The sequence below is a fragment of the Bombina bombina genome, chromosome 1, assembly GCF_027579735.1.
Source record: "Bombina bombina isolate aBomBom1 chromosome 1, aBomBom1.pri, whole genome shotgun sequence".
NCBI lineage: Eukaryota > Metazoa > Chordata > Amphibia > Anura > Bombinatoridae > Bombina > Bombina bombina.
Genome location: NC_069499.1, coordinates 292,655,861 through 292,674,540, shown reverse-complemented (window position 1 = coordinate 292,674,540; position 18,680 = coordinate 292,655,861). Strand labels below are relative to the sequence as shown.

Here is an 18,680-nt window from a genome sequence, read left to right as displayed (position 1 = left end):
ACCTAAAAGACAGAGGATGTAAAGTTTTAGCACTGAGAATTGCACATTTGCACAAATATCTAGTATAGGTAACATCTAAATCAGGCTTGTCCAGTCCACAGCCTGGACTGTCACAGGGACACCAATGTCAGTTGTTTTTTTTTGCACATGTACTTGTTGACTTTCAACCTTCACAAAGTTTAGGGAGGAGTGGAAGTGAACAAAATTACACACCAGCTCCATCCTACTTGCCGCTTACCGCCCAGTAACCTCCTCTGCCTTTGTTCACCTATCTTCTCTGTGACAGGCAATGTTCTCCCCAGGGCCTATTTAGTTTAGTTAAGCACCCAGTCGTCAACTGTCAATAGTCTTAAAATGACATATCTAACGAATTAGAGCATGTGATTTATTTTTGACTATTATGGCCCTTATATTAAGCTATAATTAGCCAATTTTTTTTTTTTAGATATTTTTATAGTTTATAGTTTTATAGTTTTTTTTTTTAGATATTTTTATAGTTGTGGCACAAATTATCAATAAATCAATGTAGGTTAGATTTTGCAATGAATTTATGTTTGAATATCCTAAGTAACATTTATAAATAACAGAAAATTATATAATATTGCAAAGTACACTATCTCTACCTGGCTACTTTATAATGCCCCCAAATGGCAACATTTTGCATGGAGAACACTGGACAGGCATCATGAATAAGTGAATGTGCAGGGCATTGTGCCAAGCATCAGTCAAAGGGTTAGTCACTGTTTTCTGTGTCATTCCCAGCTAAGGGTTCACAACTTTGTTATTTGTGGTGCTAGAAGGATAGAGGTTAATCTATGCATGCCCAGATCACTGGAAGGAAAGGGGTTAATCATTGATGTGAGTGCAAGACTGACTACCAGTCAATGGACAATTCACAAATGTTTATGCATGTCCCTGTGTTAGTGAACAATAATTTGTTATATTGTTCATAGCCACAAAACTGGCTAAAAAAAAAAAAAAAAAAAAAAAAAAAAGGAGCCATTGTCCAGCTGTGAATTTTCTGAATAAACAAATATAAAAGAAAAAAGTAAAATTGCAGACAAATTTAGGAGATTTAGTGGCTTGTTTGTAGTTGAGAACAAACGCTAAAAAAGTGGCATTTAAGAACCACATTCTTGACACACATGAGCATCATATGGTCAGTGCTATCAGTGTCCATTATTATAATGGAGGGCAGACATAGGGGGGGGGGAATAAATACATCAGTGAACAAGTGCCCCAGAGGCATGAAATGCGTATGATGTCACAGGAGGGTGATGTTCCCCCTGCTTTCCTGTTCTACACATGATTTTATTAAGCTGCTGTATGTGGTCTATGTTTTTACCATGCTAACCAAATAAAGGACTGTTTTTACTTATCCTACCTTTGGAGTGCCGAGGAGTTTTCTTGTTTTTTTTAATATATATATATATTATATATAATAAGAAGCAAATCATGAAACTGATCACAAAAGAAACACAGATCAACAGTGATATATACTTCCTATCATCCTGCAAAAAAATGAATCTCATTCCAAATGGACTGAAAATTAAGAATCCACTTGCAACCACTCATAACTGTGAGTATGCTGAAAAACTTTGCAGACGTACCAGTGAGAAACTGAGAAATAACCTAATTCATCAACTATACAGCAAAAAGCAAATAATAAAAGACCAAAAGCAGCTCCTACTACAAAAACTACAAGAAAATAATGGGTACAATGAAGAAATTAAAAAAGAAATGCAACACTTCCACAAAGCACAACAAAATTTTATCAAGAAGAAAAAGAAGAAACTTGCATGCCTGTCACAAAACAGAATAAAACACCAAATGCAAGAAAACAGAGCTCCAGGTGACAGATCAACTACAACTTCAACAACAAATGACCAAACGTCCACAGACAATAACAGCACCTCATTTAAAACACAAACTGTCACCAACCAAGAAAACCACACAGAAAACTCAGGGATTGTGAACCTTTCAAAATACCACCTGTCAGAGCCAGAGATATCAGTACTGTGTAAAGGATTATCATTCTGTCCAAGTACAAATCTAGACAAAATCCAACTGTACTCAGACTTAGAAGAATTCTTCAGGAGATTGCGGCTAAAAGAATTCTTCTATAACAAAGAAAATACCAGCACTATGGAGGACTACAATGGAAGGAAAAAGAACACAATCTTTACACCTGCACCAGGACGCAACACAAAATTGGACAGCTATATTGAAAGCTTCCGGTTGAGAACTGCATCTCTGCTCAACACACAGCATAAAAAAATAATGTATAACCTCTCACACTTAGAAAAAAATGCTATAAAAAACTTAAGAAATAATGAAAACATTACCATTAAGCCTGCGGACAAGGGAGGAGCAGTGGTGATCATGAATACACAGGACTACATCACAGAGGGAAATAGACAATTATCAGATCAAACTTATTACAAAAAACTGGAAAAGGACCCCACCCAGGAATACACTTTGCAACTTAGAAAACTAATTAAAACATTCCCTAAACACACGCAACATAAACTGGACAAACTGGTGCCCTCTAACCCAAGCATAGGGACATTCTACATGCTCCCAAAAATCCACAAACCAGGGAACCCAGGAAGACCAATAATAACAGGCATGGACACTCTGACTGAGCAACTATCGGGCCTAGTGGAGAATATTCTTAAGCCCTTAGTTATTAACACCACTAGCTTTATAAAAGACACCACTGATTTTCTTAACAAAATCAGCCAGATAACAGAATTGCCAGAGGATACTATACTTGTGACAATGGATGTGGAATCCCTGTACAGCAATATTCCACATAAAGATGGTATTGATGCCTGCTTAAACTTTCTTTCCTGCAACAGCCTTAACCAGACATATAGTGCTTCTACAGTCAGTAAACTTACAGAATTTATACTTACTCACAATTATTTCATCTTCAACCACTCCATCTACTTACAAATCATGGGAACAGCCATGGGCACCAAAATGGCACCACAGTACGCAAACCTCTTCATGGCTGACTTAGAACAGAGATTCCTAGCCACTCACCCTCACAAACCATTCAAATACTTTCGCTACATTGATGATATTTTCATCATATGGACAGAAGGAGAAAAAAACCTGGAACATTTTCATAAATCATTTAATCTATTTCATGCATCAATCAAGCTTAAAATGAACTTTTCTAGAGACTGTGTCAACTTCCTGGATACAACAATATCCATCACAAATGGCAAACTGCACTCATCTGTATACAGGAAACCAACAGATAGATGCAGCTACCTCCACAGCTCCAGCTCCCACCCCAATCACATTAAAAAATCCATAATCTACAGTCAGGCTACAAGATACCACAGAATTTGTTCAGATACCAAGGACCGTGACAAACACCTCATCACATTGTCCCAATCATTCAGAGAAAAAGGTTACAAAACAAGGATTATAAATAAAAAAATTAACTCTGCCCTCAATACCCCACGTGAACACTTACTACAATACAGGGAGAAGAAAAACATATCACGTATACCACTAGTAGTCAAATACAACCCTGCTGTGGAAGGGATACGAAAAATCATAAAAGACTTACAGCCACTACTCTTAGAGGATCCCACACTCAAAAAAATCTTTCCAAAACCCCCAATCCTGGCATACAGACAAGCACCTAACCTAAAGCAGAAACTGATACATAGGAAGCTACCCCTTGAGAAAAAGAACACTCAGAATGGAACCAAGTGCTGCTATAAAGCTCGCTGCAAACTGTGTCAACACGTTTGTGAAAGCAGCACAGCAAATCACAATAATAAATCTTACAACATTAAAGGGGCATATTCATGTATATCTGCAAATGTGGTATACATGATACATTGCACTGCATGTGAAATGGGATGCTATATTGGAGAAACAAGCCAAAAACTGCACCTTCGAATGAACTTACACAGACACTCAATCAAAAACCACTGTGAAACAAAATACTGCACCCCTGTTGGTCACCATTTCACCCAACCTGACCACTCCATCCAAAACCTCAAAATCAAAATTCTCAGAGGAAACTTTAATAACACCATGGAAAGAAAAACCTTTGAAATGAAAATGATAATGCACTTCAACCTGTTTAATTCTGGACTAAATGTGGACTCTGGATTCTTAACACATTATAAAATTTTTTTGTAATGTACTTTCATTTAGTCAATTACATTGTATATTCCACATTCTTTATACATAGGTACACAGGTAAGCCTATGTCCACACTTTTGTCTTTTCTTAACCTTTGTATTCCCCCTGTATATACAATTTCACATCTCTATAGATATTGATTCAATGTTGATATATAACTTTATGTCAGTATATGCTCTATGTAAAGCTATATATTTCCCCTGTCTGTTCTCCTACACTGGACACTGTCTGCCTGTTACCTAAGCCCCCCTCATGATTTTTACGACACCTCCTCCTCTCCCTGCACTGTCTTCTTAGCTATTCTGTGTTTTAAGATACAATCTGTAAATTCCATTGAATTGGTTAGTATTGCTTCAGACTTGATAAAGGAAGGAACTCTTCCGAAAGCTTGTCATCTTATAAATGTATAGTTAGTCCAATAAAAAAAGTATCATTGCTCAATGCAATACTCTTGTTATTTTGATATATATATATATATATATATATATATATATATATATATATATATATATATATATATATATATATAAAAAATGCTTTTTGAGGAAAAATCTATCTAAAGATAGTTCCTATTTAATATAAATTATATTATAAAGGTTAGTCATGAAATATAGAATAGTTTTTAATTATATAGCAAGATGGTATATATTTTGATTGCATAAATTAAAATTAAATACATTTATGTTCAATTATGTAATTAACTTGTGCTTTGAATAGCAGAAAATGATTTAATATTAGAAAATACAACACTGCCCCAACCCGGCTACTTCCTAATGCCACCCGGCTAGCAAAATGTAAAGAACACTGCCGAGGGTATTAGCGCACATCCAGTTGCAAATAAAGAAAACATGTCAAATGCTGCAAAAAACACCAATGGTTTTATATTAAAATCGGTATCTTAGTCACACAATATGGCCATATTCTGCCTAGCCAGTCACCAACGTACAAAGTGTTCCAATGTTGACTAGCCCTAACAATACAGTCCTTTGCCTTTTAAGGCTGAATCATCTCTGCTTTTTCTCTTTATAATAGAATGAGACTCCCTGGCGCATATATATATATATATATATATATATATATATATATATATATATATATATATATATATATATATATATATATATATATACATACATACATACATACACAACTCCATTACACTGTTGTGAGTACAATTGAGCTTGGGTGGGGTTTAACCAATAGAAGATGGTCAGTTTACCTTTTTTTTTTTTTTTTAAATACAAATCAACAAAGTTTGGTTCAGCACACTTCACAAAAGGTTTAAATACAACTTTGGGAGTGCTGCCAATGAGACCAAATAGTTACACTAACTAGAGGGTAATGGCACAAATCCACTTGTAAAAAGACAACACATTTTCAAATAAAGCAAAGAGTTGCATGTAAAAAAAACACCTATGCTTTTATATTAAAATTGGGATCTTCATTCTTTACCTAGGACTTAGATGGAGCGGTCTACCTCCTCCTCACTCTCTCTCCCGATATTTCTTTCTTCCGCTTTCTTGGCCCTTCCTTTCACAGCTCTATACGCTACGCCATATTCTCCTACTTTCCCCTCCCCTCTTCCTTTAATGAGAAGCCAATATATCTATATCAGAAGATTTAACCTCAGATACAGAACTGGTATATGGAACATTGCCTGAAACCATCTACCTCAGAGGTGAAGGGACACTTGGATTGGCTTCAAAAGTACAGATAAGATACCGAACGACAGTGAACATAGTTATTGTTTTAGATTATTTTTGTTCTATAAAAATTGGAAAATATATATAAAGATGGCAAAGTAGATAAGCATAATCACTATTGTAGACTGCTACCAACTGTATGCTCATTGCAATTTGATTCCTCAAAAAAAAAAAATTGGGATCTTAAGTCACACAATGTGGCCATATTCTGGTTAGTCAACATATAGATTGTGAAAGAGATATAGAGATATAGAGATATATATACACATATATATACACACATATATATATACACACATACACACATATACATACATATACACACACAATGAAAAGTTATGAGTACACTCCTATACTTTTGTCCTATGACTAACTTTAAAGTCAGAGAGAATCTTGTTGTTGTTGGGGTTGTGAAAAGGTGGGGAATTTTGGCTTGGAATACGTTTGTGGTGATAAAATTAAAATAATATGTAGATGGCTCCTCAATTTTCTGTCGGGCTCCTAAGACTTATATAATGACCTCATTTTGAGCACTGCCTAAATCTATACAAACACACTCACCTGGTCTCTATCAGATAAGCTGTGTAGGTCTCTTGCATGTTTACTGCATTTTTTCCTGTCCTTTTTTCAGCTTCTGACACACTAATTTCAAGTTTCTTCAACAAACAATTTTCCTCTGCCATCTTGAAAGAAAAAGAAAATAAATAGAAGTATTTAGAGATATGAAAGAAGATGCAGTTATATACCTCGTTCTGTGGATCTGCCGCACAGGGCACCTTCCTGTATGTAAAAGCTCAGTTTAACTGCACAGGCTGTTCATCTGTTTGCTAAACAGTTTAGATGTATTTAAGGCTGCAACAGTTTCAAGATTCTTTTAATTTGTATCAGAATGGAAGTTTACTACCAAACTGTGTGCCACAGTGGTGTTTAATGCTCTGTTTGGCACATCTTAAAGCTGTGTTTGCATCTTAAAGTGACATTAAAGGGATAGTATAGTCAAAATTAAAATTTCATAATTCAGATAGAGCATGCAATTGTAAGCAACTTTCTAATGTACTTCTATTAACAATTTGTCTTTGTTCTCTTGCTATCTTTATTTGAATGTAAGCTTAGGAGCCAGCCCATTTTTGGTTCAGAACCTGGGTAGCGCTTCCTGATTGTTGGCTATATTAAGACACCAATCAAAAAGCACTACCCATGTGCTGAACCAAAAATGGGCCAGCTGCTTACATTCCTGCTTTTTCAAACAAAGATACAAAGAGAATGAAGACAGTGATAATAGGAGTAAATTAGAATGTTGCCTAAAATTGCATGCTCTATCTGAATCATGAAAGTTTAATTTTGATTAGACTATTCCTTTAAACACACTGAAATTTTAATATAAAAATATATAAAATGCTTATGCACAGTAAAAAAATTATTTGAGCTAATACAAAACAATGTAAGTCTTACTAATACAATGACAGTATAGTCATGTCGACTCCAGTAACAAGGCAGGATTGGCTTCGTCAAAGAACCATTATAGTTGAAAAATGATATGTGTTAAACCCTTTACAAAGTTGGACCTACGTGGAGTGTACAATCTCATTCGCATCTTCCCAGGACATGAATGGAAGAATGCTTTCAACACGAGAACAGGGCATTACGAATACCTTGTGATGCCTTTTGGGCTGTGTAATGCCCCTGCTGTCTTCCAAGCATTTGTCAATGTCGTCTTCCGTGACCTCCTTATCGCACTGTCATCGTCTATTTGGATGACATCCTCATATTTTCCTCCACCCTTGAGGAGAATCATGAGCATGTAAAACAGGTACTTCGTCTCAGAAACAATTCTCTGGTAGCCAAACTGGAGAAATGTGAATTTTATCAAGTTCCGGTCCAGTTCCTTGGCTATGTCATCTCGAAGGATGGTTTTGCCATGAATCCTACAAAGCTAGTTCTGGAATGGCCACAACCCACCTCTTTAAATGAACTACAGAGATTCTTGGGGTTCTCCAACTATTATCGCAAGTTCATAAAGAACTTCTCCCAAATTGTTGCTCCACTCACTGAGCTGACTAAACGAAACAGACTGCAAGAATTGACCTTGTGCAACTGTCAATGCTTTCTCTCATTTGAGAAAAAAAAAAAAAGTATTTTGTTCTCCTTCTGTGCTCCGCCATTCTGACCTGCAGTTCACTTTAGAGGTTGATGCCTCCGAGATAGGAACTGGTGCAGTCTTAACCCAAAGGGACCCTTTAACCTCTAAGTTGCACCCGGTAGCCTTTTTCTCCAAATGCTTCACTCCTGCAGAAAGGAATTAAGATGTGGGCAATCATGAACTCTTAGCCATTAAGATGGCCCTGACTGAATGGTGTCATTGGCTAGAGGATACCCCCAACCCTCACTGACCACAAGAATCTGACGTACCTAGAGACTGTTCATTGTCTCAATCCTCGACAGGCCAGGTGGGCCCTATTCTTTTGTCGCTTTAACTTTATAGTCTCTTACCTTCCTGGGACCAAGAATAAAAAAGGTTGATGCCCTTTCCCATCAGTTTTCTCAGTCTAGTGACTCCTCTGAAGCTGCTATCGAACACATCATACCCACCTCCTGTGTGGTTGCTCAGTTCAACACCTCTCTTCTTCAAAGACTGCAACGAGCCGAGTCAAGAAAACCTTCTGAAGCCCCGGAGACTCCGGAGATCCTTTATGTTCCTCCAAACCTTCTCTCTCTTGTATTATCCTGGGATCATGACAGCAGGCTATCAGGTCGCCCTGGTTTGACAAGAACCTTTAAACTCCTTCCCCATGATTAACAGGTTAGATAATATATATGCTATGTCAGAATCTGCCTCTTGGTTGCAGGATAACAACACATTTCCAAAAGATTTGGGTCCACTGGATCATGAACAGAGATAGAAGAGAAATAAGGGAGATTTAAGTATTTCAAGAGTTATAACACGATAGGGGATCTCTCCTAAACTTATTGCCACTAAGTCTTTTAGGGGGAACTTATATACATCTTAGATGCAATTTGATGGTTCTCTCTCTGCTCGACGGGAAAGGTTATACAGTTATGAGTTTATTGTTTTACAGTTCCAAAAGTTTATGTTTAATGTTTATAATTATTAAAATAAAATGAAAACACATAAGGGAGGGGAAGGAAGACTATAGATAATTTTGTACCTACTTCGGGAAAATAAACAGGACCTAATATATTTCCTACGCCTGAAGGCAACTTCAGTGGGTGGGAGCTTTTGCTAGGACTCTATGGACTATCAGAGATTTCAGTAATGATGGAGATACATTGGGAAAGCCAGATGGATATACAAATTGCTGAGAGAAGTGGTTTCATCCTCCAACTCTTGTTCATGTTGTTTCAGACAGATATATGGAATTATAAAACTTTATCCAACATGATAAGAGGTCCTGAGACTGTAACAATGAATATAAATATATTTATCTGAACTAGGAGCATGATGTATTAGATATAATGTCTCTTGACTTCCTTTCTGACAATAAAGATTATTTCAACTAAACTCCTTTCCCAACATGAGTAGTGACCTACTATGAAGTGGGACTCTCAGGATTATGTCAAAGCTTGTCAAACTTGTGCTGTTAATAAAACTCCCTGTTCCCTACCACATGGCTTACTTCAACTGTTGTCCATACCTAAACAACCATGGACACACATAGCTATGGATTCTGTTGTAGACCTTCCTTCTTCTGGTGGTGGATCGGTTCTCCAAACTTGCTCATTTTGTACCTCTAACGACGTTACCTACAGCCCAAGAATTGTCCACTCTTTTTCTGTTACACATGGTATGATTACATGGTATACCCATAAATATCGTCTCTGACAGAGGACCTCAATTTATTTCTACCTTTTGGAGAAGCTTTTGCAAATTCTTTGTCCTCTGGTTATCACCCCCAGAATAAAGGGCAGACGGAGAGAACCAATCAGGATTCGGAAGCTTATCTCAGGAACATATGTTAATTCACAGCACACTAAGTGGTCTGGGTTGTTACCCCTAGCTGAACTTGCGAAGAACACTCATTGGCATTCTTCTCTATGATGCCCCCCTTTCCAGGCCGAAAGCTGGTTATCAACCTTGTGTTTTTCCTCTTTCTGCTCAAACCTGCTGCAGAACGTCGCTTCACTAACCTCACTATTCAGTGGCAACAAATACGCTCTCAGTTACACTCAACCACCTCTAGATATAAGAGGTTTGCCAATCATCATCAAGCCAGTATTCGTGCCGTTGTTGCAGGTGATCGTGTCTGGGTCTCTACCGCTTATGTCAACCTTGTCACTAATTGGGATCTCTGTATATTAGTCCTTATAAAGACCTCAAAATACTTTCTCCTGTTGCCTTGTCTAAGACCTTGCACATTCACCCAGTCTTTCACATCTCCTTGCTCAAACCCTACGTCACAAATAGATATACTCGACTCAGACGTCCTCCTCCTCCACTTCTGATATATGGTGAACCAGAGTATGAGGTTGCCAAGATCTTGGATTCCAGAATAAGGCACAGGTAGCTCCAATATCTCATACAATGGAAGGGATACTCTGTGGCAGAGCATTCCGGGCCATAATGTGCATGCTCCATCTTTGGTCTCCAAGTTCCATGCTGCTCACCCTTCGAAGCAGACTCTAGTTCCCTGAGGGAACCCTTGAGTGGGGAGCTATGTCACGGCACTCCCTTGCACCGCCCTGGCTGTTGCCAGGGATGCGGCGGTTGCTGCTCTGGCTGTTGCTAGGGACGCAGCGGTTGCTGTGAGTGTGCGGCGATGACGTTATCACCGCACGTCTCTTCCCCTCTAAAGCCAGATCCTTTGAGCTCCTTGGCGCGAATCAGCACCTATGTAAGTACCTGCATAACGTACATTCACTGCCCAAGTATAGGTGTTACTGAGTGTGCTCCTAGGTGCTTTATTACTTGTATTGCTGGATTGCCTTAATATTGCTGAACTCTGCCTGTTTAGCCCTTGAATTGCTGGATTGCATTAATATTGCTTAACTCTGCCTGTCTGACTACTCTGCCTGTTTAACCCTTGAATTGCCTTATTGCTGAACTCTGCCTGGTTTACCCCCTGAACTGCTAAACTGCTCGATTATCTTTTTTTGCTGACCTCTGCCTGTTCCTGACCACTCTCTTGGTTTATCCCTGAACTGCTATACTGCTGGATTGCCTTTCTGTTGCCGTGAAGGACTACCCTGTCTACCGTGAGTACTGCTTACCTCATTTTCTACACTCACATTGTTCTGGGATATTTCCTTATCCTTCCGCCTTGACGCCGGGATAAGAAGACTACATACATACGCGCCCCTGTCTACCGCAGCGCGGGCTGAATTCCGCTGCGGGGGGGGGGCGAAGGCTGGCAAAGCCTTTGATAAATCAACGCCATTGTATTACAATGTTAGTTTTAAAATGATATGCTCTAAAAAGGTTTACTTTTCTACTATAATTGCCCTTTAAATAAAATAGGTGATGGGAGAAAGTGACCATTGTATATTAATTTACTTCAACACTACAGAAAAGTTTTGATGAAAAGATGCTTTATGCCCCCTTAAGCAGACTTTGTAGGGTTGCTGGTTTTGATTCTGTGTCCTAGTGCAGTATACTGAGCGAGTGTGTATCTTTATCTCAGCCCATCAGGCTAATGATTTTAAACTCTAGTTAAATACAATTAATATTGCAGATTTTAAGAAGCTCTCTGCAATGGCTGATTAAAGTGATTGTAAAGTTGAACGATACGCTCAATAATATTTGAAATAAAAAAGTAAATGAAGAGCACTTTAAATTGATTAAAGTGAAAGTAAGTTTTCAGACCAAACTTTAATAATCTATTCATCTCCTAAACCTCTAATCGCTAACTTTTTTTTAAGAAATACTCTCATGAACGCGCTTGTTTGTTGTCATTCAATTCAATGAGACACGCATGTGCACTTTAATTTAGGGGCATAAAGTTAGAATTCAGACGCCACTGGGGGACCTATCAAAAAGTAGAAGATGATCTTCGTCATTTAAAAATTAAAAAAAATTTTTAGAGCCAGGCGGAGCGATGGTGGTTTATATTAGCGGATCTAAAAGGTAAAATTAAAGTTTTATTATAGCAAAGGAAAGAAATTCATTAATTAAACTCCCCCTTAATTAATTTGTAAATTCAGTTGACACTTAGAGGTTCAGTATAGTTTACTTTCACTTTAATATCATTGCAGACGCTAAAATAAATAATCACCCTTTCAGCTTCTTATACATTCGGCCATTCCTCTGCCTGCAACGCATTTCAGTGTAAAACGATTGATCACAATGTAGACTATCGTAACCCGCCCCCTTTAATCAATGAAAGTGCCCTTCATTTACTTTTTTATTATAAATAGTGTTTAGCGTATTGTTAAATTTCACAATCAATTACATTTTCACCATTGGTGCAACTTGGGAGCTGGAATAAACAAAAACTACATTAGGCCATAGGGGAGTGTGTGTGTGTGTGTGTGTGTGTGTGTGTGTGTGTGTAACAGTGCGTCAAGCTGTCACTTATGCTGCAGTGTGCACAACTGCACAAGTCTGAACTGCACATTTTCCTATGTATACATTTCATTGTGCAAGATCTTGTATGCTTATCAGGCTCTTTAACTATATTCTCGCGTGACTTGAGTGCTGTTAAGAGTTTCAGCATGAATGTGAATCATACTGTGCCTGTCCTATATCACTATATGAGCATTTCTCTGTCAAGTTGACAGGAGTGTTTCAGTATGTCTGAAGCTATAATTGCAGTGTGTGTGTGTTTTGGTTAGACTATGATTATGTATTTATATCTTGGTTGAAAATCTCTGCGTTCATCTGTACTACTTGCCAGTCTGTGCATACACTGTGCGCATTATGGATACTAGAAAGCACTTTTGGTGTTATACATTTAAAAACACCATTTATTTAGACATTAAAAAAGAAAGTTACCAGGCAGAAATGAATGGTGTCCAAGAGTGGTTCAGAGAATCTATGACTAAGCGCCACTATGGGGGCACGAAACGTCAGCCAGACCTACTCTTAGATGCCATCCATGTCTGCTTGGTAACTTTCTTTTTAAATGTCTAAATAAATGTACTGATCCGCCACAGTACAGGCACTCAGGGCAAGGAGGAGACGCAGGTGATAAATTTGAACTTGAGTTGCAGCACACAGCAGCTTGGAGCCAAGGCTTGTGTTGAGCAACTGTGTGCATCATGCCCTTGTTAATCTGTCATTACACGGTGTATCCTGCTTGAGAGTCTGTGTGTATACTGTATGCTTGTGTGTTTGATGACAATTTAGTTTGGGTCTTGCTTGTCAATCTTAGAATAGATTGTGTGTATCTTGTCTGTGATTCTGTGTACAAATATGTGCAAGTGTGTTTGCCTTTGCACATCATGGCTATCAGCCTATTTGCGCGCCTCATGTATGTCAGCCCGTGTGTGCGCCTCATGGATGTCAGCCCGTGTGCGCCCCTGTGTGTGTGTGTGTCCTGGTTGCCAGTGTGTGTGTGTGTCCTGGTTGCCAGTGTGTGTATGTACTGTGTGTGTGTCCTGGTTGTCAGTGTGTGTGTGTACTGTGTGTGTGTCCTGGTTGTCAGTGTGTGTGTGTGTGTATACTGTGTGTGTGTCCTGGTTGCCAGTCTGTGTGTGTATAGTGTGTGTGTGTCCTGGTTGCCAGTCTGTGTATACTGTGTGTGTGTCCTGGCTGTCAGTCTGTGTCCTGGTTGTCAGTCTGTGTCCTGGTTGTCAGTCTGTGTGTGTATATACTGTGTGTGTCCTGGCTGTCAGTCTGTGTGTGTGTGTGTGTGTGTGTATATATACTGTGTGTGTGTCCTGGTTGTCAGTGTGTGTGTGTGTGTATACTGTGTGTGTGTCCTGGTTGTCAGTGTGTGTGTGTGTGTGTATACTGTGTGTGTGTCCTGGTTGTCAGTCTGTGTGTGTGTATACTGTGTGTGTGTGTATACTGTGTGTGTGTGTATACTGTGTGTGTGTCCTGGTTGTCAGTCTGTGTGTGTATACTGTGTGTGTGTCCTGGTTGTCAGTCTATGTGTGTGTGTGTGTGTATATACTGTGTGTGTGTCCTGGTTGTCAGTGTGTGTGTGTGTGTGTGTGTGTGTGTGTATATATACTGTGTGTGTGTCCTGGTTGTCAGTCTGTGTGTGTGTATACATACTGTGTGTGTGTCCTGGTTGTCAGTCTGTGTGTGTGTGTGTGTATACTGTGTGTGTGTCCTGGTTGTCAGTCTGTGTGTGTGTGTGTGTGTATATACTGTGTGTGTGTCCTGGTTGTCAGTCTGTGTGTGTGTGTGTGTCCTGGTTGTCAGTCTGTGTGTGTGTGTCCTGGTTGTCAGTCTGTGTGTGTGTGTGTCCTGGTTGTCAGTCTGTGTGTGTGTGTGTCCTGGTTGTCAGTCTGTGTGTGTGTGTGTCCTGGTTGTCAGTCTGTGTGTGTGTGTATACTGTGTGTGTGTCCTGGTTGTCAGTCTGTGCGTGTGTCCTGGTTGTCAGTCTGTGTGTGTGTCTATATATATATATATATATATATATATATATATATATATACTGTGTGTGTCCTGGTTGTCAGTGTGTGTGTGTATATATATATATATATATATATATATATATATATATATATATATATATATATATATATACACTGTGTGTGTGTCCTGGTTGTCAGTGTCTATGTGTACTGATTGTCAGTCTGTATGTATACTGTGTGTGTGTGTCCTGGTTGACAGTCTGTTTGTGTCTACTGTGTGTGTCCCGGTTGTCAGTCTGTGTGTACTGGTTGTCAGTCTGTGTGCACATTACTTGCTTGTGTTTGTTATCTGTTTACATATTCTATGTGGCTTGTTTGTTAGTCTGGGAGTACAGATTGTATATTTCTGCCTGTGTTATACAGTCTCTGTATGTTGGTATATGGTATGCAGTCTACTTGTATATATATGTGGTGCTGTTTGTCAGCTGGGTTGAGTCAGACGGTACATACTAGGCTTCACCAAGTCGACTCACCAAACCGGTCCATTCTAGGCCGCTCTCGGTACCGCCTCCTTGCTTCTCTTCTCTGGTTGTCTCAGTGTCAACATCGTTAGACTCAAACAGCTCTTGCTCCTTTTCTTCCGACATGAGGCTTGAAGTTACTTCTACTTGTTTCCAATCTCCCGGTGTATAATTCACCTCCGACCGGGGGCTCTCAGTCGGCTCCATACTAGTAAGATTTATGCCCGGGGCGTGGCGCGGAATACGCATGCGTACAACACTAGCAACTCTTACTGCCTGCAACTGTATCACCTGACAGCTTTTATGATGTTCTTATATTAGTATGTGCAGTTCTGTTACTTCACTTGCCATGATTAGCTGGCACTGGCAGCCTGGCAGTCATTTACGTTTGTTTAAAATACATAAACTTTGTTTTCTATCCACACTAATAATGCATGTGGCAATTATTAACAGTGCTGCAAAGACTGTGAGCCTATAATAGCATGCCTGTGCAGAATATTATCTCATCGTATAATATCATCCGTATGCGCAAGGATAGACAGAGATTAATACATGCTCGTCACGCAGGGAAGCATACTAAAATACAAATTATATAATAATATAGTCACCTTTACTGTAATTGTCAAACCTCTTTCAATATACAGTATACCGCTAACTTGAAATTGTGAAAGAACCTGCATTCATAGGGTGGCGAAGTGGGCTTGATAAATCGTAAGTCTGAAAAACCAGCACTTTAGAAACTGCCGGCGCCTACAAAACCTGACTAAGTTATAAAATCACCTGTACTGTCTAACACGCCTCCCAAACATAGCCCGACACGTCTAACCCTCTATCCGCTATCCCCCCTCACTATCCTAACAATAAAAAATGTATTAACCCCTAAACCGCCGCTCCCGGACCCCGCCGCCAGCTATATTAAATCTATAACCCCCTAATGTGAGCCCCTACCCCGCCGCCATCTACCTTACCTACCCCCTAAAGTGAGCCCCTTACACCGCCGCCATCTACCTTACCTACCCCCTAAAGTGAGCCCCTACCCCGCCGCCATCTACCTTACCTACCCCCTAAAGTGAGCTCCTACCCCGCCGCCATCTATTTTAAAAATATTAACCCCTAATTTAATCCCCCTACACCCCCGCCGCCTATATTAAACACATTAACCCCTAATCTAATCCCCCTACACCGCAGCCAGCTATATTTACTATATTAACCCTAATAATATTAGGGTTAATATAATTAATATAGTTATTATATTAAATATATTAACTATATTAACCCAGTTAATATAGTTATTATATTATATATATTAACTATATTAACCCTAATTATATTTAATAGCTACCTAGTTAAAATAATTACCAATTTACCTGTAAAATAAATCCTAACCTAAGTTACAAATACACCTACACTATCAATAAATTAAATAAACTACAAATATCTAAACTAAAATACAATTAAATAAACTAAACTAAATTACAAAAATAAAAAAAGACTAAATTACAAGATTTTTAAGCTAATTACACCTATTCTAAGCCCCCTAATAAAATAATAAAGCCCCCCAAAATAAAAAACTTCCCTACCCTATTCTAAATTAAAAAAGTTAACAGCTCTTTTACCTTACCAGCCGTTAAAAGGGCCTTTTGCGGGGCATGCCCCAAAGAAAACAGCTCTTTTGCCTGTAAAAAAACACACAATACCACCCCCCAACATTACAACCCACCACCCACATACCCCTATTCTAAACCCACCCAAACCACCCTTAAAAAAAATCTAACACTACCCCCCTGAAGATCTCCCTACCTTGTCTTCACACAGCCGGGCAGAACTCTTCATCCGATCCGGCGATGTCTTCAATCAAACGGCAGAGAAGTCTTCTGCCATCCGGGCAATGTCTTCAATCAAGCGGCAGAGAAGTCTTCTTCCATCCGGGCGATGTCTTCAAGCAAGCGGCAGAGAAGTCTTCTTCCATCCGGCGATGTCTTCAAGCAATGCGGCATCTTCAATCTTCTTTCTTCGCTCCTCCGCCGCGCAGCATCCATCCGGCACGACGACTGAAAGAGGAATGAGGTACTTTTAAATGACGTCATCCAAGATGGCGTCCGTCGAATTCCGATTGGCTGAATCCTATCTGATTGCTCTGCATGGTGTAGTATGGAGGGCGGTTAGCACCTGCAGCAATTGTACTGAATGTAGCCTGTATAAATGGAAATCATACTATACACACACTACACACTCTGTAATGTGACTGATGTTACTCATGCTATTTTAGTAATCAGAGTGCTTAAAGGGATACTAAACCCAATTTTTTTTCTTTCATGATTCAGATAGAGCATGCCATTTTAAGCAACTTTCTAATTTACTCCAGACATCCCAACTCTCCCTAAAGTTCAGGGAGTCTCCCTGATTGTAATAGCGGCTCCCTGATGCCAGCAAATGGAATGCAATCTCCCTGAAACTCCAAGTACCATGATCCAATGTGGCCCAAATCCAGAAAAGTGTTTCTTTAAGGAATGCCTATAGATTCTGGGACATTATAGAACCCTCAAAGCATGCATCAGTAAACAAAAAGCCCCCACTGATTTAAAAAAAAAAAAACAACAACACACAAATACTACCTTATTTACTGCACATAATTAAACTTCGTATTCTAAAATTTTTAAGCATTCAACAAGCGTACGATCAATGGAAAATAGGTTTGTTGTATGTGGTTGTGCAATAAAGCTACTTTTCTTTTAATGTGACTTTAGAGGGAAGCTACTTTAATGATAAGTCTCTAACTTATTTAGGGTTTCAAGGTGTCCAATATATAACTAGGAGGGATGGGTGGCGGCGCAGTAGCGGTTGAAGCCACCTCCTGAAATGAGTTTTTGCAGGTTGGAATGTCTGTTACTCCTACTATCAATTTTTCTTCATTCTCTTGCTATCTTTAGTTAAAAAGCAGGAATTTAAAGCTTAGGAGCCAGCCCATTTTAGGTTCAGCACCCTGGATAGCGCTTGCTTTTTAGTTGTTACATTTAAAGGGACAGTCTACAATAGAATTTTTATTGTTCTAAAATATAGATAATCCCTTAATTACCCATTCCCCAGTGTTGCATAACCAACACAGTTATATTAATATACTTTTTACCTCTGTGATTACCTTGTATCTAAGCATCTTCTGACAGCCCCTGATGACATGCCTGTGACTATTTATCTATTGACTTGCATTTAGTATTGTGTTGGGCTAAATCTTAAAGTGATGGTAAATTCATATGTTTTGCAAAATATATTCCTGATGCTCTTACCTTAACTAGCACATTGATGTGCTTATATAAATAAAAAAATCTATTTTTCACTTTGCAATGCCGTTTTTATTTGGCTATCCGTACAGTGTAATAATCTGCCTCTCTATAATTTTTTCACAGGGGCAGCTTTGATTGACATCGCTTTTAGCCAATCATCAGCTCACCATGCGCCCCATGTGAAATAGGAACTGCACGCTCCCGTGCTCTCAACTAACTCATTGCTACTGACTGAGCATGCGCAATTCTTACGCTAATTGCGCATTTCTAAATGAGAATACTCAGCTCCGGGTTACCTAAACATAGCATCCGATGTAAGTAAACAGTAAATCATTCCTTTCGTACTGATTCACTTTTTACTTTCATTTCTGTCATCATCAAGTATTTTTCTCTTCGTATATAAAATAATTGTAAGTATTTTTTGCAAAAGAATTACATAAAAAAAATGACAAACCTTTATTTTAAAATTATAAGTATTATAATCAATTTTCTACTATGTTTAATTTATATGTAGTAAACATGCA

The 18,680-nt window shown here is 38.8% G+C and overlaps 1 protein-coding gene across 2 annotated transcripts in view; it reads right to left on the bottom strand.

The window, feature by feature from the left end:
• The window catches only part of SNX4 (sorting nexin 4), a 327,445-nt gene extending 312,318 nt beyond the window's left edge, over positions 1-15,127 (bottom strand). For both annotated transcript variants that reach the window (XM_053698049.1, XM_053698050.1), the window contains exons 1-3: positions 14,888-15,127; positions 6,438-6,559; positions 1-2 (exon numbers count right to left, since the gene is read on the bottom strand). The exon at positions 1-2 is cut by the window's left edge and continues 137 nt beyond it. In XM_053698049.1, the coding sequence (XP_053554024.1) occupies positions 1-2; positions 6,438-6,559; positions 14,888-15,124 (361 nt within the window). In that variant the 5' untranslated portion in view covers positions 15,125-15,127. The remainder of the gene's footprint in view (positions 3-6,437; positions 6,560-14,887) is intronic.
• Positions 15,128-18,680: the final 3,553 nt, after the last annotated feature.